The sequence below is a fragment of the Quercus suber genome, unplaced genomic scaffold, assembly GCF_002906115.3.
Source record: "Quercus suber isolate HL8 unplaced genomic scaffold, Cork oak 2.0 scaffold_8, whole genome shotgun sequence".
Lineage (NCBI taxonomy): Eukaryota > Viridiplantae > Streptophyta > Magnoliopsida > Fagales > Fagaceae > Quercus > Quercus suber.
The window spans coordinates 2,567,570-2,594,001 of record NW_027069474.1 but is presented as its reverse complement, the minus strand read 5'-3'; the positions used below and the strand labels follow the sequence as shown (position 1 = coordinate 2,594,001).

The window sequence follows — 26,432 nt, the reverse complement described above, 5'->3', positions numbered from 1 at the left end:
GGAAAAAGAGTGTAAGAACACTACCTCTTGATTATTGAGAAAATAGAGAAATTAAAGGTTTTTTAATGTGTTTAGGAAAGGATTTAGAGAGGAAAAGAGAGAGAATATGCTTAGAAAAGTGCTCCAAAATGCCTAAAATCCATTCTTTTTGAAATTTGAGGGTCTATGGGTTAAATAAAGGCTTGGCAAACTTCCCAAGGCTCGATGCACCTTTAAGGTGCGCTAGGTCAGGCCAGCGGCCCTTTAGTGGGTGCTGGTGAAAATTATTAACGTCAGTAATTTTTTCCTTTTCCTCTAGCCTTTTAGTTCTAATTTCGATCACATATTTGAAAACCTTACCGAACTTCAATTGAGCTGTTCTTGGTGTCACTGGAAAGAACTGGATGTCTAGTTTTCATAACACTAAATAAATTAAAAATCCAACAGTTAGTTCAAAAGCTATGGTCTCAGGAAGCAAGCTAACATGCCTAGCACAATTTTCGAGATATCTCAACCGTTTTAACTCTAATTTCGACCCATGAATAGTCATCGAAAAGGGAATTTAATAATATTTGCAATGACATTGGTGTCAACCCATTTCAATGGTTGGATCAAAATTAGGGTTTTGGGTACCTTTGGGAGTTAACCTCGAGTCAAAGTTGACAAAAATCCCCGAGTAACTCGGGTTTTATGTAGATGTATGAAAAATGTTCTTTTGGGATGATTTTGGCCAATTTTGACTTTCGATCAAACCTGGGTTGACCAAGGGCATTTTGATCATTTTGACCTAAAATGGCACTTTGGGTGCTTCAACGCTTGAATGAGTTATACCATGTCAATCTAGTTGCTTCCACAACCCATGGAGAAAAATTAATATTTTTTTTAGATTTCTTAAAGTCCAACATGCAAATCGAGGGTAGACAAAATACGGTATCTACAATGGTTATTTTTTATTTTTTAATTTAAAAAAAAAAAAACATTTCATTCCTCATATATATATATACATACATGTACATCAGGCACAAGTTAGTTCATAACAGGTTCAAAAATTATCATATTCAAGTTGACAAATGTTATTCCTTTTACACTTCTAAATTGGAACCCAAGATTTACAATTTCAACACTATTACTAGTTACTAGGGGCATTTCAATGCAAAGAAATAATTGAATCAAAGACAAAAATAATGGCTGTAACAATGAGAAATAGTTTCATTTTTCAGTCTACAAAGAATTATGGCAATGTAGATCACTAGACCGAATATCCAAACTTATCAAAAGAGAGAGAAAACAATATTAAGAAAAGAAAGAAAGAAAGAAAGATTGCAACTTAAAAAGGATCTTTTTTTTCTTTTTCTTTTTCTTTTTTGGAGAAACAAAAAGGTTCAAATTAATATGTATGTAGATTTATTACTTTTTGGTTTGAGATAAGGCTTCATATTTTAATTGTGTCTTTTTAATTGAATAAATGTATTATTCCCCATTAGATGTGGCACGTAGTCACAAGTTGGTACATAAAAATTATTCCTTTTTCACTTATAAATTAGGTCCCAAGATTTACTATGTCAACATTATTGGACTAACCCCTATTAGGTTCTAAGACTTTAGGAACTAAATGTATTAGAACTTCATTTTGTAGATGTAAAGTTGTGATTTACAACTATATTTCATATTGGCTTTATTCCATGACAAAAAGTGTTGTAATTGCTTTAATTTTGTTCCTTGTGTTTTGTGGGATTTTATTGTATTAGATTTAGTATGAAGTTGGTGAAGACTCAAGCTTAAAGTAAAGAATCAGTGGATTTTGCGAGAAGCTCACGAGAAGCTAACCCGCGAAAGAGCCATGTGAGAAGCACATGACTGGAAGCTGAAGAGTCGTGTCAGGATGTCGGTTTCGCGAGTGTCTCACAAGTAAGGCATTCCCGCGAGGTAGTCGCAAAACATTCTGCCTGGAGGATTTTTAAGAGTGACTTTCTTACCCTTCACTCATACTATATATACCCTCATTACCCACAAATGTATGAAAGGTCATTCAAAGAGAAAAACCTTAGATAGGTTTCCTACAACACACACACCCATCTTTTTGAGAGAGAGCTACTCATCTTTAGTAAGAAATCATTGTAGCGTCTTCTCCATCCTTCTCCCATTGTCATACCTTTAAAGGAGATTTGTACCCAAACACAAAACACACCTATTCAGAGTGTTGAGAGTGTTTTGGAGCTACTGGGAAGCACTGGAAGAAGTCAAGGATGGCAGATGCAATATGGAGCTTGTTGCGGGACCTAGAGAGCTAAACAAGACACTGCTAGAAATTTAGACCCCTTAAAACACAATTAGATTAACCTAGTTAATTAGCCAAGTGATTACTTAGTCAAAATTAAACACATCTAGGTTAACACAAATACATCATATTATACAAAGCAGCGGAAATATAAAGAACACAATGATATGATCACCTAGGAAACCACACAGTAAAAACCTGGGAAGGATTTGACCTAGCTATCCTCAAGGTAAACTTGAATCCACTATCTTGAAAGAATTGAAATTCATACAAAAGGACTTACAAGCTCCCCGCTTGACTTTCTAATGTTACCCACCAGTAGAACTTACTGACACGACTACGTGCAAGTTTCGAATCCACGGAGTCCTTCTTTCTTGGATTCTCTAATCAGCTACAAGCACCCATGCTTGTTATTCTTTAAGCTCCAATGGCAGTAACTGAGTTGATCATCAAGATGTTGAAATAATATCTACCTTGAAAACCCTAAGTTTATGTGAAGGAAAGCTCCTCAATGATCTCACAAGAGATTCACACAAACCGCAAATATTAACAACAAAGACTTAGAGAGGATTCGGTACAAAGCCCTAGATACAAAAGAGGCACTCTCTTCTCTCTCTCAAAAGTCCCAAAAACATGGCTTAGGGTTTCCTTTATATAGTGGGAGAAGTAGATCTGAAACCCTAATCCTTAATGGGCTTGGGCTGAGTTGGAAAATTCTGCAGAAAAACATTCTGCCCGAGATTCGATCAATCGAGTCTAATTTTCGATCAATCGAGCCAGGCCGAAAGTCACTAATACTTTTGCAGCCACTCGATTCCAACTTTACATAAAACGCCCACACTTCAAGCAAGTCTAAACAAGACTAACAACCTTGCTAGGGTTTTATTTATATACCTAGGGTAAAAACATAAAACCCTAAACGTTTAATGAAGTAGGGCTGAGTTGGAAATTCTGCAGAAAATTCAACCTGTGCGATTTTCGATCGATCGAGCCAGGCCGAGAGTCCCAAGTACTTCTGCAGCCACTCGATTCCAACTTTACAATATTAAACCAACTTTGAGCAAGTCTAAATAAGACTAAATACAATGTTTTGATCATGGTTTGCCAACATTACAAATTAGAGTTCTAAATACATAAAATCCTAAGACCTTAGAACCTAACAGAATTAATAAACCATTGTGAGAAAAATCAAATCACATAAATATTACTAATAATCCTTAACAAGGTTTCATCCTCAACCCTAATTATAAATTTAGCTACTCATAGTAATTGAAAGAAAATACAAGAATAAAATACTAAATATCAAACTAGACAAATAAAATAGAGAAAGAAATAGTCACAGTGCTAGAGAAGAGTCATAAAAGAAAACTACGTTGTTCTACTGCCTACGCTCCAGTCCTAGCCACCCCTTAAACAATCTAACCTAGAGGCTTATATATGAAAAAAATAGCCGCACACTATTCTCTAATCCTAATACAAGTAGAACAAGGATTTCATATTTCAAGCCACGCACTAACACTTTAGGTACATGTTTTGGTGAAGTAATACGGAGGCCCACAACAACAATTCAATTAGTGATTGATTTCCAAAGCCCACCACGTTGAGTTGTTTTCTATTGTGACACACCTGTGCTTGATTGTAGATTTCATACACATCAGTAGATACCGCATTTTGTACCCCTTACGACTTGAGCCTCCATTCTCAAATGATGTAAGAATTCTAAATCCCAAGGTTGGTTTAGGAACCGATTAAATGAAAACTAACTTGAGGAAAGTGTTTATGGAAAAGATGACTTATTTTTGTATCAAATAAATTATTTTTGGAAAAAAAAGGGCCACGAAAGCCCTAGGGCATGGGTACACATTCCCACATATGCGCACGCATACCAAAGATTTGCGTGTGCATACTTCATGCATGCGTACGCATACATGTGCATGCATGCACATGCTAGGGTTCCAAAAACCATAAAGGAAAGATTTTCTACCTTAAAACTTGGTTTGCAACGAATCTCACGTCTTTTGGGAGCCGCTCCAAACCCTTTTTTTTTAACTATATAAAGCCATAAATGGTACTTTTTCAAAGGGAGGGATGAATTTCAGTTGTAAAACACATAAGATTCACTAGAAAATAGTAAATCAAAGAGGGATTTTTTCACAAAACATCCTCAAGTCAAATTTTATTTGATTGGGGCCTTTTCTGGTCTTGATCTTTAAGTCATAAATTTACTGACACATTTTTTACCTTTTCTAGTCAAAATCAAGTTTTAGAGAGTTCTTGTGTTGAGGTAAAGATTTTATCTTTGGCTCTTCACATTTCTTGGATTTTCTTTGATTCCTTTGTTTATTTACATGTTTTAAATCTTTAATGTATCTGTCTAGTCTTTGCTTATTTCGTGTTTGTTTTAAAAGCATGTTAGGTTTTTAGTTTCCTTGTTTCTGTTGTGTTTTCTTTGTTTTCTGCTCTGGTACTTTGGGTTTAGGGTTTTGGGTGTGTATGCATGCGTACGCAAACTCGTAACATACGAGTATGCTTACGCATATAGTTGGTATGCGCACTTATGTCTTATGTATGCACATGCATACTCAAGCCCAGAAAGTCTAATTCTATTTTTGTTTGTTTTTCTTTCATCCTGTTCACATGTTTTAGCCTCTGTTTTAACCTAGCTTCTGTATCTTTAAGTCTTTTCCTGTCTATTTTGTTTTAGTTCGCTTGTGTCATCTCTTTGATGCTTATTAGGGTTTTAGATTGTTTCAATACCATGAACATGCGCATAAATATGAACATGCATACGTATAGGTGTAGTGATGCAGTGAGATAAGTGAGGTAAGTCATACATAATCACATGGACATGCATTTATTTATTTGACGAGTATGATATGGTTGAAGAACATGAATATGCTTGGATTGAATGCTATGCCTTTAATATTTGGATGTCACAAAATGCTTGTTTGATTCTACCATATGACGTATCTGCCTTTGGAGATATGTGTTTAAATGCTATGATAGATGAGTGGTTAGGTTTGGGATGACCATGCCATGTTGTATGTCTTAGATGCATGCTAAAGTTTATGTGAGTTAGAATAACATATTAAACTTGCTTTTAATGAGATTAAGATTTGGAACATAATGAGTGGAAGCCGACCCCCGGGCCAGGTGGGATTGGGTGCCTAACATCTTCCCATCCCCATACCTAAACTCCAGACATGTGATTCACCCAATCCAACAAGTATGACCCGTCGCGGGCGCTTACGCCCACGATAGCAACTCCGCTAGGGGATTTAGAGTTTGATTTCAATGTGTTCCATTTCCTAATCTTAATAAATGTGGAAGTCAAACTTTAAAAGAATGCTTTAAGCAGTTTGCAAGATCGTCTAATGATCTTGCCAAGAAATTGTGACTATGACTCTTGCTAAAGCTTAAAATGATGTCAAGATGATTCTCTAGAAGTCCATTCGAAGGGGAGATACCATGCCAAAAAAGCCACCCCAGTGTGGTGTTTTCCATTGTCTTTCAATCACTTTCAAAACTTGGTGAGATTTTTAACTGAAGGGTGTGAGGATTCACATATCAAGAAACCCAAAGACATCCTAGGATACCTGGGGTAATAGAGGATTTCATTTAGGAAGACCCAAAGGAACCACCTAGACTACCTGAAGGTGAAATAAAGCTTTTTCTAAGTAAGACCCAAAGGAAAAACCTATTGAGGCAAGCTAAAGAAGACCAAGTTTAAGCTAGATGATCTTGCTTGAAAGATGTTGAGTTCCTTTTACCCTTTTGGGATGCATTGACAAAAGAGCTTGTAAGTTGTACGGATTGACTCCAACTTCTGGCTGAATTCCGCTCTTAGACTTGCAGTAGTTGGCCCTCATGGATAATGTGAAGGCTACACAAATATGCTCCTATCATTTATAGAAATTTGGCTTAAACCCACTTGAGCGGGTTTTTATCATGGTGAGTTTCTATAGTGATGCAGAATTAATGCATAATTTTGGGAAGTAGCTGAAACTTTCATATCATGCTTGAAATTGCAGGATGGCCCCTTTTCTTTTGATTTACAAATAAAAGCAATGCTTTACAAGACTTGGCTTTTTACAATGCTCCCAAAATGTGGGTTATATACAATGGATCCAACATTGGGCCTTTTACAATATATGGAAATTCAAATTTTCACAATGCAGAGGCTTCATACTGGACGGGCTTGCCTTCTCGGAGAAGATCTTGGACTCTTGGCAATGTCCTCCTTGATGCAGAATTCTGGCTACTTACCACAAATTTTATCTATACACATTTACATGACAGAGCCATTATTCTTTTGATTTACAAATAAAAGCAATGCTTTACAAGACTTGGCTTTTTACAATGCTCCCAAAATGTGGGTTATATACAATGGATCCAACATTGGGCCTTTTACAATATATGGAAATTCAAATTTTCACAATGCAGAGGCTTCATACTGGACGGGCTTGCCTTCTCGGAGAAGATCTTGGACTCTTGGCAATGTCCTCCTTGATGCAGAATTCTGGCTACTTACCACAAATTTTATCTATACACATTTACATGACAGAGCCATTAGTGTATGTATGTATGCCCTTGTAAGGTTGAAAACCCTTAGGGTTTGCGTATGATCTAATGTGTAAGCAACGTGGTTGCTTTTCCCTAGGGGTTAATCATAGATGCTGTGTAAGCAAGATGGATAGAACCTGGAGTAGAGCATAACTTTTTGACATAAGCAAAAAGGGCAAACCTGCAAACGGAAACTAGACACTTTCCCCTTGACTTGTTTTGAAAGCAATCCTAAGAATGATATCTTACCCTAGGCTTGGATGTTCACTCAGCTTTGGCTCTTCCTAGTCCACACAGGTTTTGACTTAGTCTAGGCCAACTATATGAGACACAGCTTAACTAGTAAGTTGGTCTTATTGTTAAGGGGGACCTCGATCATCTACTCCTATCCACCCATAAACCCAGAAGTGCCTACAAGTTGGCACCCAATAACTATCTAAGATATGCGCATCCAGTATTTGCCTTCAACGCTGAGTCCAGGTTCGACCCAATATAAGGGGTGATGTCATGCATTTTGACATGAAAGGGGAAAGACTTTCCAAGCACAACAGATATATGAACAGAGAAAGGTGTAGCAAAAGTTAAATCTTACTACCCTAGGTTTGCACATGTGGAAGGAAAGCTATAAAGCATGCTAAGGAAAGTAGGAAAGCTTCACACATACGAAAATACCTCAAAGCTAGTTTTTGGAAAACCATTTGAAAACATTTTTGAAAAATATTTTTGAGTTTTGAAAATAGTTTACTAAGGATATAGTAAAAGCATTTTTCAAAATAAAGTCCTAGAGGCTAATGCCAATTTCAATGTTTTTGAAATCCAATGTCCAAAGATTAAAATTTTATCAATAACTTTAAAGGCTAAACTCTCTAAGTATCCCTAGTGGTTCGACCACCAATCGCAGTGATGCTCATGCGCTTTGAACAAATGCAAGCTCTAGAGCTCGGGTGCTGTGGATAAGGGTTTTACCTCTAGTGTGTGACCGGAAAATGAGTCAATTTTAATTGAGTTGCCAAAGATAAGTGACGTCGCCACCAATCATTTGGTTTTTTCTAAGGTTTGATTGGTCTCCTGACTTTATTTGATTTTATTACCAATCATAGGCTAAGAATAGGTCGTTTTTCCTAATCTAACGTGGTTGGGTAAAAAATTTTGATTCTTGAGTTTGGAAGTCTGGTTACATGTGGGGAAAGTGTTAGGTACCCCATAACACCCATCTGTAAACAGTCCTTTATTTTGGTAAAATCTTAATTTAAAGACATTGGCAATTAAAAACAAGCTATTGGCATTAGCTTTCGGGGCTTTAATCGAATTAGGCTTTGAGATTTAATTTCCAAAAGGGTGTGGTCTCAATCAATACTTCCCTAGTGTGTTTGGAATCCGTGCCAAATTTCCACGATGAAAATTCAGCAACATTTTGTCATATTTTCATGGCAGAAATCTGGCAGTGCTTCACCTCAAGTGCATCAGAGCTCACAAAACACTATTCTTACCAAACTTTCGCTATAAGAATACAGCAATGGAGGTGTCCAATTTTCACGGAAAAAATCCAGCAAAGTTTTACGTTTGGTGCGCTATAGCGCACCGGCAAGGTTTCATGCCTATGTATACGACGAGTGCCAACATGCTCGGGCTAGGACGAGCTGGAGCCCTTCAGAGCATCAAGCATATTGAGGAAACCAATGTCACTTGGTGATGTGAATCGAGACAGTCACACCACGATGATTGTGCACACAATATAGCGTAAGTATGCACCTACAGCAAATGCCTTGGGCACATACCCACATTACAAGGTCAAAAGCACTCATGGCTTAGCCACGAGAGTCCATCATACAAAGTGCATGATCACCCATATACAAGCATATATAGATATACATATATCATGCACAATGCTATCACACAGAGCGGGAAAATAAACAAACATTATCAACGTTCCAAGGGTATGGCCCAGTAAGATACAGGAAATGTAAAACAAATATTACCATACCCAGGGAATGCTACCCAAGCAAGGAGCAAGAAAAATAAAGGGTACAAGGAGAAGGGGAACCCTAATATATGCTTTAGAAAAGAGGCTGAGAGAGAGAGAGAAAGATGTTACCACTCAGGGAGGCTAGGCCTCCTAATCTATTGAACATTGCCCTTTGTGGGCTTGCATCTTCTTGCTTACATCCTTACCCTTGTTGATTGGGCCTAGGAGGTCACACCTTTACTCTAAGTGCCCATGCTCCGAGCGTGTACATGCAATGACAAAGGAAATGAGCCAGCAAACAAGCAAAGAAATAATTGGAAAGAAAGCATGCTAAAGGACAAAATATCAGAGTGAGCCAAGTGGGGGGCAAACAAACATGTTATGAAACAAAAGAGGGTGTCCTAGAAGGACAAATGTAGGTTTGGATCGGGTGTCCACAGTTCCATGAGATTGGAGCATGGACGACAATAGACATATGCATGAACTCATAGGCAAGCATGTAAAAAATGCAAAGAAGCAAAGAAGGCCAAATGCGTGGCACAAAGCAAGAAAGGTAAGCATAACATTGCATGGAGCGGAAAAAGGGTATGCATCAAGTAAACCGACATCACAGGGATGTGTTCTCACAAGTAGTCACATCCAAACAAGCCACAAGACGGATGGATGCAACTACACAAGCAAGTGGCCCTAAAGACCAACAAGCACAAGCTCATAAAGGGCAAAAAGCATGGCAAAGCCTAGATCTAGATAGGCAAACATGGATACAAAGAATAGAAGCAAGCAAGTATACACATGTATAAAGGAAATTATCCAACCCCTTTGATATAGGCCTAAATGTATAGATGTATGCCTAGACCAAAAGACCTAGATCAACACCCTACCTAAAGGGCCAAAACACAAGAAAAAGGCATAACAAGAGATAAAAAGGCTTTAAAAGCACATGGCATAGCAATCAACATGTAGATCTTGACACATGAACATGACATGGAGCACACAAAGATATAGATCTAAGCATAAACATGGCAAGGAGCACATAAACAAGTAGATCTAGGCATAAACATGTGGATCTAAGCACAAACATAGTATTTAGGCATATCCTAGCCCAAGAAGGCTAGGCCAACATCATCAAAGTAATAAAACATGATAAGAAGCAAGGAGACATGCTAGGAAAGCTATAAACCATGCTAGGAAGTGAAAGGGAAAAATATCTTGGACTGTCTTATGTGACTGAACGGACCGAATATGGTCCACTTACGCCCGAATAAACGAATCCATCATTTGCACGGGCCCCCATTGGACGGGCCTGATGAGAACGGGCCGGATATGGACGGACTCAAGAATGGTGGGCTAGTCGTCCATGGGCCTGCTGAGCCCCTAATGGGGGATATTTTGACCCATTCTCATAAGGGCCCAAATAGAGTCCTTGCGCTAGTAGGACTCCGGAAATCTTATATACTTGGTAAAAATCTTCCGCATAAGGAGGAGACTTATGCATCACATTTAGGATTCTACAAGAAGAGTCCTATAAAGAAAAGACTTCTGCGCCAAGGAAGGGATGTCAACCTCAAGCCACTATAAAAGCCCTAATACCCTCACAAGCCAAGGTACGCATAATTAACCCTCTCTAGCACTCTAGAGTTGTGAGCATACTTTCTAACTTAACCTTCGGAGGGTGTTTGGCCGGCACCACACTGGTGTTCTTCGATAGGTTTTCTCTTTTGTTTCGTGCAGGTTAGTATATGAGGCGAGAGGAGCATCGTGCGATTCATTGGTGAATTTTTCTTGATTCATCAGTTGGCGCCGTCTGTGGGAATACGAGTAATTAAGCCATATTATCGTCTCCCGGACTAAAAGGTTGCATGGTACTCACTCGCTCAATGGCAACTACTAATGACGTGTAAGGAGAAGAACCACCCACGACTGCCCTCGAGAGACAAGTTCGGACCCTTAGTACCGCAGTGGAGCGCCTCACCAAACAGAACTGCGACTTGGAGGAACAGCTGCGCCAGAAGAATGCGGCACTAAATAACCAGCCAGAAGATCAGGAAGGGACTAGCGCTCCAAACAGGAATCAGGAGAGACCTGAGGGCAGCCACGCCCCAAGCAGGCCGGAGGGGCAGCACGTGAACATGCCATCCCTCACGGATGCGACTCCACCACATATTGCCGCCGAGATGTAGGCAATGAGGGAACAAATGGAGGTCATGATGAATGCCCTCAAGGGGCGAGTCTCCTGTGATCTTGACGATCTGGTCAATCGTACCGATTCACCCTTCACTGCGGCCATAAACTCCTTCCCCCTACCCCACAAGTTTCGCATGCCGAATATAGATAGCTATGACGGGGTGAAGGATCCTCTGGATCACCTGGAAACTTTCAAAACCCTGATGCATCTACAGGGGGTACCGGATGAAATCATGTGCAGGGCCTTCCCAACTACATTGAAGGGTTCCGCGAGGGTTTGGTTCAGTCGGCTGACACCGAACTCCATCAGCACTTTCAAAGAACTAAGCGCTCAATTCACCTCACACTTCATAGGGGGACACAGGTACAAGAGGTCCACAGCGTGTTTAATGAGCATCAGGCAGAGAGAAGACAAGACGCTAAGATCTTACATAACCCGCTTCAATAAGGAAGCACTCTCAATTGATGAGGCCGACGACAAGATACTGGTGGCAGCTTTTACGAACGGACTGCGGAAGGGCAAGTTTTTGTTCTCACTATACAAAATCGACCCCAAAACCATGTCAGAGGTCCTCTACAGGGCCACCAAGTACATGAACCCGGAAGACGCACTGCTTGCACGGGAAGAAAGGCCCAAGAAGAGGGAACGCTAGGTGGACATGCGCCAGGACCAAGGGCAGAAAAGACCAAGGACGGGAGACAGAAGGGACGAAAGACGCCCTAAGCCCCCGAGCGGGAGGTTCACAAGTTTCACCCCCCTGAATGCCCCGATTGACCAAGTCTTGATGCAAATCAAAGACGAGGAGACACTGACATTCCTGGGAAAACTAAAGAGTGACCTAAGCAAACGGTCGCGAGACAAATATTGTCGTTTCCACCGAGACCATGGCCACGACACAACCGAATGCTACGACCTAAAACAGCAGATTGAAGCCCTCATTAGACAAGGGAAGTTGCAGAAGTTCGTCAACAGAGAGAAAACGAACCATAATCGCCAAGAGCCGGCCCCCCGACGGGATAACGAGCGTCCGAGACCCCCCATCGGAGACATAAGGATGATAGTAGGGGGAACCGCATCTACCGGATCTTCCAAAAAGGCTCGAAAGACGTACCTCAGATCAGTCCTAAACGTCCACATGACGGGCTCGAGGCCCAATACCACACGGATGGAGAGCCCTATTATAGGATTCACTGAAGAAGACGCAAGGAGACTTCATCATCCGCACTACGATGCGCTGGTCGTCAGTATACGTGTGGGGGACTACAATGTCCACCGGGTGCTAATCGACAACGGCAGCTCAGCAGACATTTTATACTATCCAGCATTCCAGCAAATGGGGATAGACAGAGCACAATTGATGCCGGCAAGCGCTCCCCTTGTCGGTTTCGGAGGGACCAGGGTATTCCCAATAGGTTCCGTCACACTCCCGGTAACGGTAGGTGATTACCCGCAAGAACTCACTAGGAATGTAATGTTCCTCGTAGTAGACTGCTCCTCCGCTTACAACGGTATTCTCGGACGACCCACACTTAACTCATGGAAAGCAGCAACATCCACGTACCACCTAATGATTAAATTCCCAACGGACTATGGGATTGGAGAGTTGCGGTGGAATCAGGCGACCGCCCGAGAGTGCTACATTGCCATGCTAGAAATGGAAGATCACCATCAGGCAATGTGCATAGAAGAACAGCGGACGGTCACAGAACCAGCTGAAGAGATGGAGGTAGTAATACTCAACGAGTCCAAACCGGAGCGAACAACCAGAATTGGAACATTGGCCTGCCAACCTGTGCGCCAGGCCCTCATAACATTCCTCAGGAAAAACCAGGACATCTTTGTATGGAACCATGAAGACATGCCCGGGATCGACCCCTCTATCATAGTCCACAAGCTGAACGTGAACCCTTCAACCCCCCCGGTCTGACAGAAAAAGCGAGTTTTCGCTCCTGAACGGGACAGAGCAATAGCGCAAGAAGTCGGAAAGCTACTGGAGGCGGGTTTTATAAAGGAAGTATATTACCCAGAGTGGTTGGCAAACGTGGTCATGGTCAAGAAAGCTAGTGAAAAGTGGCGGATGTGCGTCGACTTCACGGACCTTAACAAAGCATGCCCAAAGGATAGTTACCCCCTCCCACGGATAGATGCACTGGTCGACTCCACGGCCAGACACCAGCTTTTAAGTTTTATGGATGCCTTCTCAGGCTATAACCAGATTAAGATGGAGGAACAAGACCAGGAGAAAACGTCCTTCGTCACCAGCCAAGGCCTCTTTTGCTATAAAGTGATGCCGTTCGGACTCAAAAACGCCGGGGCAACATACCAAAGATTAATGGACAAGATGTTCGCACACCAGATTGGGAGAAACGTACAAGTCTACGTTGACGACATGCTGGTCAAGAGCCGTTTTGAAAAAGATCATCTGAACGACCTCCAGGAGACATTCGATACCCTACGGTCATACAACATGAAGCTGAATCCGGACAAGTATGCATTCGGGGTGACGGCAGGAAAATTTTTGGGTTTTATGGTGTCCCAAAGAGGAATAGAAATCAATCCAGAGAAAATACGGGCCATCATGGAGCTTGAACCGCCAAGAACAACAAAGGAGGTACAGAGCTTGAACGGCAGAATTGCCGCCTTGAACAGGTTCGTCTCAAAAGCAACAGACAGGTGCTTACCATTCTTCCGCGTCCTGAAGAAATCATTCGAGTGGACGGAGGAGTGCCAGAAGGCATTTGAGGATCTAAAGAGGTACCTTTCCTCGCCACCTTTGCTCAGCCCGTCCAAACCAGGGGAAGATCCTACTTGTACCTAGCTGCTTCCCGGGTGGCAGTAAGCGCGGCCCTAGTAAGGGAAGAGGAAGGAGCGCAGCGGCCAGTCTATTTCGTAAGCAGGGGGTTCCGGGGGGCTGAAGAAAGATACCCCCACATGGAGAAGCTAGCCTTCGCACTGATAACCGCAGCTCGAAAACTGAAACCGTACTTTTAAGCCCATAGCATCATCGTCCTAACAAATCAGCCCCTAAAAAGGGCAATAAGCAGCCCCGAAGCCGCCGGACGAATGGCCCTATGGGCGATAGAGCTGAGCGAGTTTGACATACACTACCATCCGCGAACCGCAATAAAAGGCCAAGCCGTAGCTGACTTCATCGCCGAATATACGCAAACGGGGCAGCAGGAACCACAAGCCCTCAGACTATGGAACATCCACACGGATGGATCATCAAACAGGCTAGCCGGGGGCGCCGGGGTGGTAATTCAAACCCCTGACGGAGACACGATCGAGTGCATGATCCGATTGAACTTCGCGACGACCAACAATGAGGCCAAGTACGAGGCATTATTGGCAGGATTAGACCTGGCGAAAGCAGCAGGCGCAGAGGCCATGGTTATGCATTGCGACTCGCAGGTGGTAGTCAGTCAGATTAGTGGCACCTATGAATGCAAGGGGGAAAAATGAAGAAATACTTGGAAGAGGTCAGAAGACGGATCGACTCCCTCCAGGTCACATTCGTCCAGATCCCAAAGGAGGAGAATGAATGTGTTGACCGGCTCGCAAAAGTCGCCTCCGCAGTGGCCATGACGACCCCCGATCGGGTGTTATCCTTCATCCAATACTCCTCAATCATTGACAGTAAGACGGAAGTGCAGGAAGTAAATCCAGAATACGATTGGACCACACCCCTGTTAGCCTACCTAAAGGAAGGCACACTCCCGGACAACAAGGACGCAGCTAGAAAGCTGAAAGTTCGGGCTTCGTGGTTTATAACAATCAATGACATCTTATACAAAAGAGGATTCTCACGACCATATCGAAGGTGTTTGGGTCACGATGAGGCAAACTATGTAATGAGAGAGGTCCATGAAGGCATCTGCGGAAACCATTCGGGGGCGCGGTCTCTAGTACACAAACTAATCCGAGCAGGATACTATTGGCCCACGATGCAGAAGGACGCGCAAACCTACGTCAGGATCTGTGACAAATGTCAAAGGTTTGGTAACCTAATTAGGCAACCAACCGAAGAGCTGACACCCATGACGGCCCCTTGGCCGTTCGTCCAATGGGGACTAGACATCATGGGCCCTCTCCCGACGGCCGCGCGACAGCTGAAATTCTTGGTGGTAGGGATCGACTACTTCACTAAGTGGGTCGAAGCGAAAGCTCTAGCAACCATCACGGAGAAGAACATCAAAGGTTTCGTATGGAGGAATATCATATGCAGATTCGGGATACCAAGGGTCCTCATCTCCGACAATGGGAAACAGTTCGACAACAAGGCATTCCGAGATTTTTGCTCGGAATTAGGCATCAGGAATCACTACTCATCGCCCGCACATCCACAGGCAAATGGCCAAGTTGTAGTCACGAACCGGTCCCTGCTCAAAATAATCAAGACCCGGCTCGAGGGGGCAAAAGGTATATGGCCCGATGAGTTACCAAGTGTCTTATGGGCATATCGCAAGACGGCAAGAACGCCGACAGGGGAAACGTCGTTCAGGCTGACATACGGGAGCGAGGCCGTCATTCCAGCAGAAATAGGTCTTACAACCTATCGAGTGGAGAGCTACGATGGAGACAAGAATGAAGAGGCTTTGGGGCTACAGCTAGACCTAGTCGACGAAGCACGGGCTATAGCTGCACAAAGGATAGCTCGATACCAAAATCTCATGGCAAAATACTACAACTCCAAAGTCAGACACAGAGACTTCCAGATCGGAGACCTTGTGCTTCGGAAGGTTATAAGAGCAGCTAAAGATCCCTCGCAAGGAAAACTTGGTCCAAACTGGGAAGGGCCATACAAGATCTCGTCTTAGCAGAGAAAAGGAACCTACCACCTCGAAACCATGGACGGACGGAGACTGCAACACCCGTGGAACACTGAGCACCTACGGAGGTACTACCAATAGACGCAACAAGAAGAGACATCCACCCTTTGCAAGCATTCCAGCTTATATCTAAAGTTTTCAGTAGTTTTTATTTTGAAGAACAAATTTTACTTTTCAATGCTTTTACTTTGAACAAACCTCTCTACTAGTGCCTTTTTAAGCCCAAGGGGGCAGGCATCTTTTTCCTATAAAGACTTCTTTCAGGCAACAAAGTTTTTTCTGCCTAGGCTATTTAACTCAATATCACAAGTTCCAAAGGCCGTCCACAAAACGGACGGACCATCCCAAGTGGATAAAAAACTTAAGTCCATATGATGGACGGGCCAATAAGGCTGTCCACAAAAATGGACAGACCATCCCAAGTGGATGAAAACTTAAGTCCATATGATGGATGGACCGACAAGGCTGTCCACAAAGTGGACGGATCATCCCAAGAGGATGAAAAACCAGTCCATATGATGGACGGACCAATAAAACTATCCACAAAATGGATGGATCATCCCAAGAGGATGAAAACTTAAGTCCATATAATGGACGGACCAATAAGACTGTCCACCAAATGGACGGATCATCCTAAAAGGATGAAAACTTAGGTCCATATAATGGACGGATCAATAAGACTGTCCACCAAATGGACGGATCATCCTAAGAGGATGAAAACTTAAGTCCATATAATGGACGGATCAATAAGACTGTCCACCAAATGGACGGACCATCCCAAGAGGATGAAAACCGAAGTCCATATAATGGACGGACCAATTAGGCGACCACCAAGTGGACGGAGCACCCTAAAAGAATGAGAGCCTAAGTCCAGATAATGGGCGAACTAATCAGATTATCCCCGAAACGGACGGACCATCCCATGAGGATAAAAAACCTTTGGGCCGAATAGTGGACGGACCCGCAGCATCGTCCATAAGCGGACAGGTCAACCCAAATAGACGGATCCTACTGAGTCCATGTAATGAGCAAACTCAGGACAACGTCCACTAGTTGGACGGACCTCACACAGGAAACTAAGTAAGATACCTGACGGACGGGTACAAAAAACGGTCTACCTAATGGGTGGATTTAAATTGTGCCTAACGGGCATGTTCAATAAGCGGTCTACCTAACGGGTGGATTCAAATTATGCCAAACAGGCATGTTCAATAAACGGTCTACCCAACGGATGGATTCAGATTATACAAAACGAACATGTTCGAACCATTCAAAAGCTAGTATTATCTCCAAGTCACACAAATCATCCAAAAGGATGACGGCCCTTGGCTAAGCAAGTCATGAAAGGAGGTAACACAATAAGCAGGACGGAGCTCACTTAAGCATGAAAATGCGTTGAAAATAAAAACATGCATTCCACAAAGATAAAACAGAAGGTCAACGGACCCAGTGTATGATAAGCATGCTGAACGGTCAATGTATAAATAAACCCCGTAAAACATGACGGGTGTTATAAATTGTTCCACACTTACAAAAAAAAAAAAATAAGTTATTACAAAGTGAATTAACATAATCAAGCTCCGTCTCCTTCTTCATCTGGACGGTCCCCAGCGTCTTTGGCCTTGCTGTCTGCAGCAGTGTAATCCATTGGAGCTTCACGGACGAGGCCGTCCTCATCAAAGAGAGCGTCAGTATCCTCCGTCTGAGCGGGCTGGGCAGTGGACGGCTCGAGGGCAGAGACGGTGACGGTGGACAAGTCTAACTCCGGGTACAACTTCCTCACCTGACAGAGGGCATCGTCGAACCCGTCGTTATAAACTATACTCAGCTCCGCGATAACCTCGTTGGAGTCACGGTACTCGCGTACGGCGTCCTCCCTGGCATGACGGGCTTCGTTGTCTTTGTCCACCAAGTCCTTTTTCAGACTTTCCACCTACAGAACGGCCTCATCCCGGGCCGTCTCGGCCATCCTCAGTTTCTTCTCCTGGGTGACCTTCCAGGCCTTCAGGTCAAGCAACTCCCCCTCCGTCATCTTGGCCTTCTCACGAAGTCGGCCAATGGTCGTCTCGTGGTTGAGACACCGTCCTATGAGGCCTTTCAACATGATCATAGACTGAGGACGACAAAAATAAGTTCGCAAAATATAAGTCAAAAATTGATGAACGGATGGAATAAGGATGACGGACCATTACCTGGGCAATGCTGAAGAGGCCCGTCTCTCCCATCGCCTCCGTTGAGTGATTCCCAAGATCCTCGTAGTCGTCGGTAGTGATGATCGACGACATCCTTTCCAAGGCATACTTGGAATCCTCACGGAGCAAGACGGGTGGTTTTTTCTGCTCACCTGGCTGACCCGTCATCAGCCCCTTGCCTTTGCCGTGCTTGGCCGGAGGTACAGACTTACTCCCCTTAGCCATCAAGCCGAGGACCGGGTCCAAAGGGACCTTGGGCTGCTTAGGCGGACGGTCGCTCTTCACGGGCAGCTTCCGTTTTAGAGAGGGCTTACTAGAGCCCGTCCCCATGGGGTCCATCCCGGCTTGCTTGTTCTTCGCAGCTTGAAGTCTTATGGCCGCTCGTCTTTTGGCATCCTCCATCTCTGAAAAAGGATGACGAATTAAGGAGCAATAATAATACAAAAAAGAAGTGAAAGGGCATGAGGTGGACGGACTTACGCAAACGGGTCTGTTTTTCGTGCTTTAAGGCCGCTGGGGTGGGCTCGGGACCGTCGTAATACCAATAAATAGTATTGAGGTTGACGAGCTTGGCCCACGTCCTCTCCTCTGGCGTTGTCTTGGAGAAAATTCTCTCAAGGAAGCTGAATTCCTCAAGTGTAATTTGGGGACGCCGTCGAACTGCACCATAAAAGACGGAGATCAGAAACATTACAATTTAATAAAAGTATACGGAGTGATATATGACGGACCATACCAGATGAGTTTAAAATGCCCCAAACTGTGTCGACGGGCATAAAGTCTGTCTCCCCTGGATGACTCATCCAGTCGTCTCCTTCCATAAAGAAGTAACGACTCTTCCAATCCCTATTTGAGTCCGGGGTCTCATAAATGACTTTCAGAACGGGACTCCTAGGGACGAAGCTGTACATACCCCTTGACTTATCTATTTCATCTGGACGGTAGCAATGGAGGAACTCTCTTATTGTAAGCCTCCTTGCTCCGTCCGACATGGCTCCGTACAAGACCTCCATGGCGATAAAGACTCTCCAGGCGTTGGGGGACACCTGGCTGACGGATATGCCAAGGTAGCTTAAGAGTTCGCGGTGTAGTGAACTCAATGGGAACCTCAACCCAGCCTTTAGCACTTGCTCGTACACTCCCACTCCGTCCACTCCTTCGTAATAACATTTTTCTGACATATAAGGTAGACGGAGTGGGATATGGTCAGGAATTTGGTAGCGGTCCCTTATTGTATTGAAGTGACCCTCCTTGATGGTCGACGTAAAAGCATGGACTGTCCACTCTGGGGGCAAGATAAACTCCCTAAGTCCATCAACCCCCACGACGGACCTCACTAGTTGTTCTTCGTCGTCTGAAACCTCCTGGACTTCAATCATCTCCAGGCCCTCATGCGTTGAGGACGAGGAAGATGACGACGGACTACTCTCACTCGGGACGTCGTGGTCTTTGTGACCTAACGGGTATACCCCCTCGTAATCTGCCCCGTCAGGAACGACTTACTGGTTACTTGACGCACTAGACATGGCTTACATGTAATTACAAAACCTAAGACCCTGACGAGGTTGGAGATAACGACGGACGCATTAAGTACAAATAAAAGAAAAAAGAAGGGACGGATATAGAATAACTCACCAGAAGCTTGGAGTAGGATGCGACGAGCAATGGATGCTTGAGTGAACGGATTGTGCTCTGACAGACGTGACGGACTCGCTCTGACAAATCTCTTCCAGCAGCAAGTGGAGAAATGAGAGGCGGAGGACTGATATTTATACTGGGAGTGCACGGAAGACGAAGCGACGCCTCGTTCCAAAACAACAGCCACTGACAGATTGACATTTGGCACAACGCATTAATGCGTCAGCTCCTGATTCAGCAATGTACGGATGAAAATGTACAAACAGGCGTACCGAGTTTTAGATCCGTCACCCCATGGGTCCGTTCATAATTGCTGATAGACCCATCGGGTGAGGGGGCAACTAAAAGGGAAAAATATCTTGGACTGTCTTATGTGACTGAACGGACCGAATATGGTCCGCTTACGCCCGAATAAACGAATCCATCATTTGCACGGGCCCCCATTGGACGGGCCTGATGAGAACGGGCCAGATATGGACGGACTCAAGAATGGTGGGCTAGTCGTCCATGGGCCTGCTGAGCCCCTAATGGGGGATATTTTAACCCATTCTCATAAGGGCCCAAATAGAGTCCTTGCGCTAGTAGGACTCCGAAAATCTTATATACTTGGTAAAAATCTTCCGCATAAGGAGGAGACTTATGCATCACATTTAGGATTCTACAAGAAGAGTCCTATAAGGAAAAGACTTCCGCGCCAAGGAAGGGATGTCAACCTCAAGCCACTATAAAAGCCCCAATACCCTCACAAGCCAAGGTACGCATAATTAACCCTCTCTAGCACTCTAGAGTTGTGAGCATACTTTCTGACTTAACCTTCGGAGGGTGTTTGGCCGGCACCACACCGGTGTTCTTCGATAGGTTTTCTATTTTGTTTCGTGCAGGTTAGTATACGAGGCGAGAGGAGCATCGTGCGATTCATTGGTGAATTTTTCTTGATTCATCAGGAAGTAAGATAAAGCAAGAGATATACTACGGAAAGCAATAAAGCATATTACAAAGTAAGATAAAGCAAAGGGTGTAGATAATAGCTAAAAAGCTATATCAACACCCTTAAAACCTCAAATCCAAAGTCCTAAGACTAAGGAGGGGAAAAAGAGTGTAAGAACACTACCTCTTGATTGTTGAGAAAATAGAGAAATTAAAGGTTTTTTAATGTGTTTAGGAAAGGATTTAGAGAGGAAAAGAGAGAGAATATGCTTAGAAAAGTGCTCCAAAATGCCTAAAATCCATTCTTTTTGAAATTTGAGGGTCTATGGGTTAAATAAAGGCTTGGCAAACTTCCCAAGGCTCGATGCACCTTTAAGGTGCGCTGGGTCAAGCCAGCGGCCCTTTAGTGGGTGCTGGTGAAAATTATTAACGTCAGTAATTTTTTCCTTTTCCTCTAGCCTTTTAGTTCTAATTTCGATCGCATATTTGAAAACCTTACCGAACTTCAATTGAGCTGTTCTTGGTGTCACTGGAAAGAACTGGATGTCTAGTTTTCATAACATTAAATAAATTAAAAATCCAACAATTAGTTCAAAAGCTATGGTCTAAGGAAGCAAGCTAACATGCCTAGCACAATTTTCGAGATATCTCAACCGTTTTAACTCTAATTTCGACCCATGAATAGTCATCGAAAAGGGAATTTAATAATATTTGCAATGACATTGGTGTCAACCCATTTCAATGGTTGGATCAAAATTAGGGTTTTTGGTACCTTTGGGAGTTAACCTCGAGTCAAAGTTGACAAAAATCCCCGAGTAACTCGGGTTTTATGTAGATGTATGAAAAATGTTCTTTTGGGATGATTTTGGCCAATTTTGACTTTCGATCAAACCTGGGTTAACCAAGGGCATTTTGATCATTTTGACCTAAAATGGCACTTTGGGTGCTTCAACGCTTGAATGAGTTATACCATGTCAATCTAGATGCTTCCACAACCCATGGAGAAAAATTAATATTTTTTTTAGATTTCTTAAAGTCCAACATGCAAATCGAGGGTAGACAAAATACGGTATCTACAATGGTTATTTTTTAATTTTTAATTTAAAAAAAAAAATCCATTTCATTCCTCATATATATATATATACATACATGTACATCAGGCACAAGTTAGTTCATAACAGGTTCAAAAATTATCATATTCAAGTTGACAAATGTTATTCCTTTTACACTTCTAAATTGGAACCCAAGATTTACAATTTCAACACTATTACTAGTTACTAGGGGCATTTCAATGCAAAGAAATAATTGAATCAAAGACAAAAATAATGGCTGTAACAATGAGAAATAGTTTCATTTTTCAATCTACAAAGAATTATGGCAATGTAGATCACTAGACCGAATATCCAAACTTATCAAAAGAGAGAGAAAACAATATTAAAAAAAGAAAGAAAGAAAGAAAGATTGCAACTTAAAAATGATCTTTTTTTCTTTTTCTTTTTTTTTTGGAGAAACAAAAAGGTTCAAATTAATATGTATGTAGATTTATTACTTTTGGTTTGAGATAAGGCTTCATATTTTAATTGTGTCTTTTTAATTGAATAAATGTATTACTCCCCATTAGATGTGGCACGTAGTCACAAGTTGGTACATAAAAATTATTCCTTTTTCACTTATAAATTAGGTCCCAAGTTTTACTATGTAAACATTATTGGACTAACCCCTATTAGGTTCTAAGACTTTAGGAACTAAATGTATTAGAACTTCATTTTGTAGATGTAAAGTTGTGATTTACAACTATATTTCATATTGGCTTTATTCCATGACAAAAAGTGTTGTAATTGCTTTAATTTTGTTCCTTGTGTTTTGTGGGATTTTATTGTATTAGATTTAGTATAAAGTTGGTGAAGACTCAAGCTTAAAGTAAAGAATCAGTGGATTTTGCGAGAAGCTCGCGAGAAGCTAACCCGCGAAAGAGCCATGTGAGAAGCACATGACTGGAAGCTGAAGAGTCGTGCCAGGATGTCGGTTTCGCGAGTGTCTCGCAAGTAAGGCCTTCCCGCGAGGTAGTCGCAAAACATTCTGCCTAGAGGATTTTTAAGAGTGACTTTCTTACCCTTCACTCATACTATATATACCCTCATTACCCACAAATGTATGAAAGGTCATTCAAAGAGAAAAACCTTAGATAGGTTTCATACAACACACACACCCATCTTTTTGAGAGAGAGCTACTCATCTTTAGTAAGAAATCACTGTAGCGTCCTCTCCATCCCTCTCCCATTGTCATACCTTTAAATGAGATTTGTACCCAAACACAAAACACACCTATTCAGAGTGTTGAGAGTGTTTTGGAGCTACTGGGAAGCACTGGAAGAAGTCAAGGATGGCAGATGCAATATGGAGCTTGTTGCGGGACCCAGAGAGCTAAACAAGACACTGCTAGAAATTTAGACCCCTTAAAACACAATTAGATTAACCTAGTTAATTAGCCAAGTGATTACTTAGTCAAAATTAAACACATCTAGGTTAACACAAATACATCATATTATACAAAGTAACGGAAATATAAAGAATACAATAATATGATCACCTAGGAAACCACACGGTAAAAACCTGGGAAGGATTTGACCTAGCTATCCTCAAGGTAAACTTGAATCCACTATCTTGAAAGAATTGAAATTCATACAAAAGGACTTACAAGCTCCCCGCTTGACTTTCTAATGCTACCCACCAGTAGAACTTACTGACACGACTATGTGCAAGTTTCGAATCCACGGAGTCCTTCTTTCTTGGATTCTCTAATCAGCTACAAGCACCCATGCTTGTTATTCTTTAAGTTCCAATGGCAGCAACTGAGTTGATCATCAAGATGTTGAAATAATATCTACCTTGAAAACCCTAAGTTTATGTGAAGGAAAGCTCCTCAATGATCTCACAAGAGATTCACACAAACCACAAATATTAGCAACAAAGACTTAGAGAGGATTCAGTACAAAGCCCTAGATACAAAAGAGGCACTCTCTTCTCTCTCTCAAAAGTCCCAAAAACATGGCTTAGGGTTTCCTTTATATAGTGGGAGAAGTAGATCTGAAACCCTAATCCTTAATGGGCTTGGGCTGAGTTGGAAAATTCTGCAGAAAAACATTCTGCCCGAGATTCGATCAATCGAGTCTAATTTTCGATCAATCGAGCCAGGCCGAAAGTCACTAATACTTTTGCAGCCACTCGATTCCAACTTTACATAAAATGCCCACACTTCAAGCAAGTCTAAACAAGACTAACAACCTATTTTGATAATGGTTTGCCAACAATACACATTAGAGTTCTAAATACATAAAATTCTAAGTCTTTAGAACCTAACAAACTCCCCATTTGGCAATCCGTGACAAAACACAAATTAAAAGCTCAAAGTTTACAAATAAAAGCCCTTTACAAAAATAATGCTCATAACACAAATTCAATCCTAACAACTATCCATTAGTTGCAAGTGTAGACAGCAGCTCAATTGAATCAATCTGTATATTCCTGAAACACTAAACAAAACACATAAACGCATGTGTGACAGAAAAACAGTAAATCAAATAAATTCTTGACTTCACAAAACACAAAACAAAGACATATATCATGAATAACTCATAAATATAAATCAATGAGCAATGAACAAGAAACAGAAATAAAAACATAAGTAAACTAACTCTCCCCCTAAGTTAGATACAATAAAAAGTTTTTATATTCACCCCCTAAACAAAACAAACAGGTCATCTATGTCTCTCCTTTTTTGTCACGTATTGACAAAGACTACCTAATTAGAAGGTAGGCAGAAAATATACACAACAGAGTAAGAGAAAATAGAGACAACTCCCCCTAAGAAGAGCAATAACTCCCCCTAAGAACCACAAAGGTTAAAAAAAATTTCTCCCCCTGTAAAAATAGGAAAAACAAAACAAGTTTTGGGAAAAACAATTTTGAGGAAAAATAAAGGGGGTGGGGATAAATAAAAAGACACAAACCAAGTTTTTTTTAAAAAAAAAAACTAAGTTGAGGATACACATGAAAAAAAAAATATTCTCTCTTTCAATAAAATGCAAACATGGCACTATGTGACCCATAAACTGTTGCATGAATAGAGAAAATATTTGCACATTGATTATCTATCATATCTTTTAAGAAAAAAATTTCTGCAGTTCATACATAAGAAATAGCATATACTAGAATGTACAAAATTCAAAAATTAATCAATCAATTTTTAAATCAAGTTGAGTACCCAATTTAGCAAAGTGTATACATGTTATGTGTGAAAACAATGAGAGATATGACTGCAAAACTGCAAGATGGATACAAAAACAATGCAATGCATATGAATCCTAAACACAAATGATGCATGAAAAAAATTTTGGTCAAAAACATAGAAACTGAAAATTTTTCAATTTCAATCAATCGAACATCAATTAAGTCAGGCAGACTCAAACCAAAAATTTTAATCGCAATTTCGATTGATCAAAAAACAGGTTTGATCGATCGAAAGTATGGAAAAATCAAATTTTTGAAAACAGAGCATTTTAATGCAGAAACTCCTCAAAGCACATTGTTTTATAAAAAAATGCATAAGTATGAGACGAAAAGTTTTTCAAAAATACTTGAATTCAACCCAGATCTTCCAAAATCAAGATTTTCAATCAATTTGTCCTTAAAGCGCAAATATTAAACACATTTTACATTAAAATCAAGAAACTTTTAATCTTGGATGGCCACAACAAAATCATACACAATAAAATGTACCAAGTTTAGTAAAGAGTAACTTGTGTAGTGTGTGCAACTAGTAAAAGTTTGAGATACATGTGAGGTGATATGTGAATAGCAATTAATCACAAAGTCTACAAAATTCATCACATAGAATTTAAAAGAGACCATCACCTAAAGAGTTACATCTATGTTATTTTTTTTTCAAAAATAGTTTTTTTTTTTTTTTTTTTTTTTGTTTCTCACCTCTTTTATATTATTTCTAATTCTTCTTTTTTCCTCTCTCTCTCTCTCTCTCTCTCACCTCTTTTTAAATAGTTTTTTTTATTGTCTCTCACAACTTTTGGGTTATATTATTTTATTGTGTAGATATATTATTTTAATATGTTGCATAGTAAAATAAAAATTGAGATGTTGGATGTATTATAAAGCGGAATGATATAATAGATAAAATAGTTTTTTAGATGGTAATTTTTTTTTTTGGCAATTTCGAATGCTAATGCTTATGTGATGTTCATATAATTCTTTTTTGTTTATAAAAGCTAACAAAAATTACTCTCTACGGTCAATTTGGCAAATAGAGAAACATCATAAAGTTACAAGTAGGAATAAAAACCCAAGTGTTGTTTTTGCATTTAAGCCTATATAATTTATGAAAAATGTTAATGAGTGTCTTTAGGGCACTGGTTAATAATCAATTTTAATAAAATTTTGATACCACTTATATAGGAAATGAAAAAACTATTAAAATATTAATTTTTTTTATTTTTTATAAATTTTTTTAAAATAAATTATTAACTAGTACTCTAAAAGTCCTAATAAACATTTTTCATAATTTATTTAACCTATGAATAAATTAGTGAGCATGGGGGAGAGAAAGCAAGCAAATTAACTAAAGTTGATATACTCCAATGTAAGATGAGATAAGAGGTTTCTGCATGAACCCCAAATAAAAGCGTTGACCCACACATCTCCCCTTGGGTCATTATCCAACAGAACCCTCCTGATGTAAGTTTGAGAAGACCCCTCACCATCCCACTCACCCTGACCTATATTTGCCCCCCACACGCTCCTCTCCTTCTCTCTCTCACACACACACGCTCTCTCTCTCTCTCTCTCTCTCTACACTATTTTT

At 41.2% G+C, this 26,432-nt stretch overlaps 1 protein-coding gene across 1 annotated transcript; it reads left to right on the top strand.

Annotated features, from left to right (window-relative positions):
* The first annotated feature begins 10,969 nt into the window (after positions 1–10,969).
* LOC136068757 (uncharacterized) lies at positions 10,970–11,623 on the top strand. The gene has a single exon (XM_065776288.1). The coding sequence runs from the start codon at positions 10,970–10,972 to the stop codon at positions 11,621–11,623; it is 654 nt and encodes a 217-aa protein (XP_065632360.1).
* The last annotated feature ends 14,809 nt before the right edge of the window (positions 11,624–26,432 follow it).

Coding starts and splice junctions, on each gene's coding strand:
- LOC136068757 (XM_065776288.1), top strand. CDS start 10,970: ATGAGGGAACAAATGGAGGTCATGATGAATGCCCTCAAGGGGCGAGTC.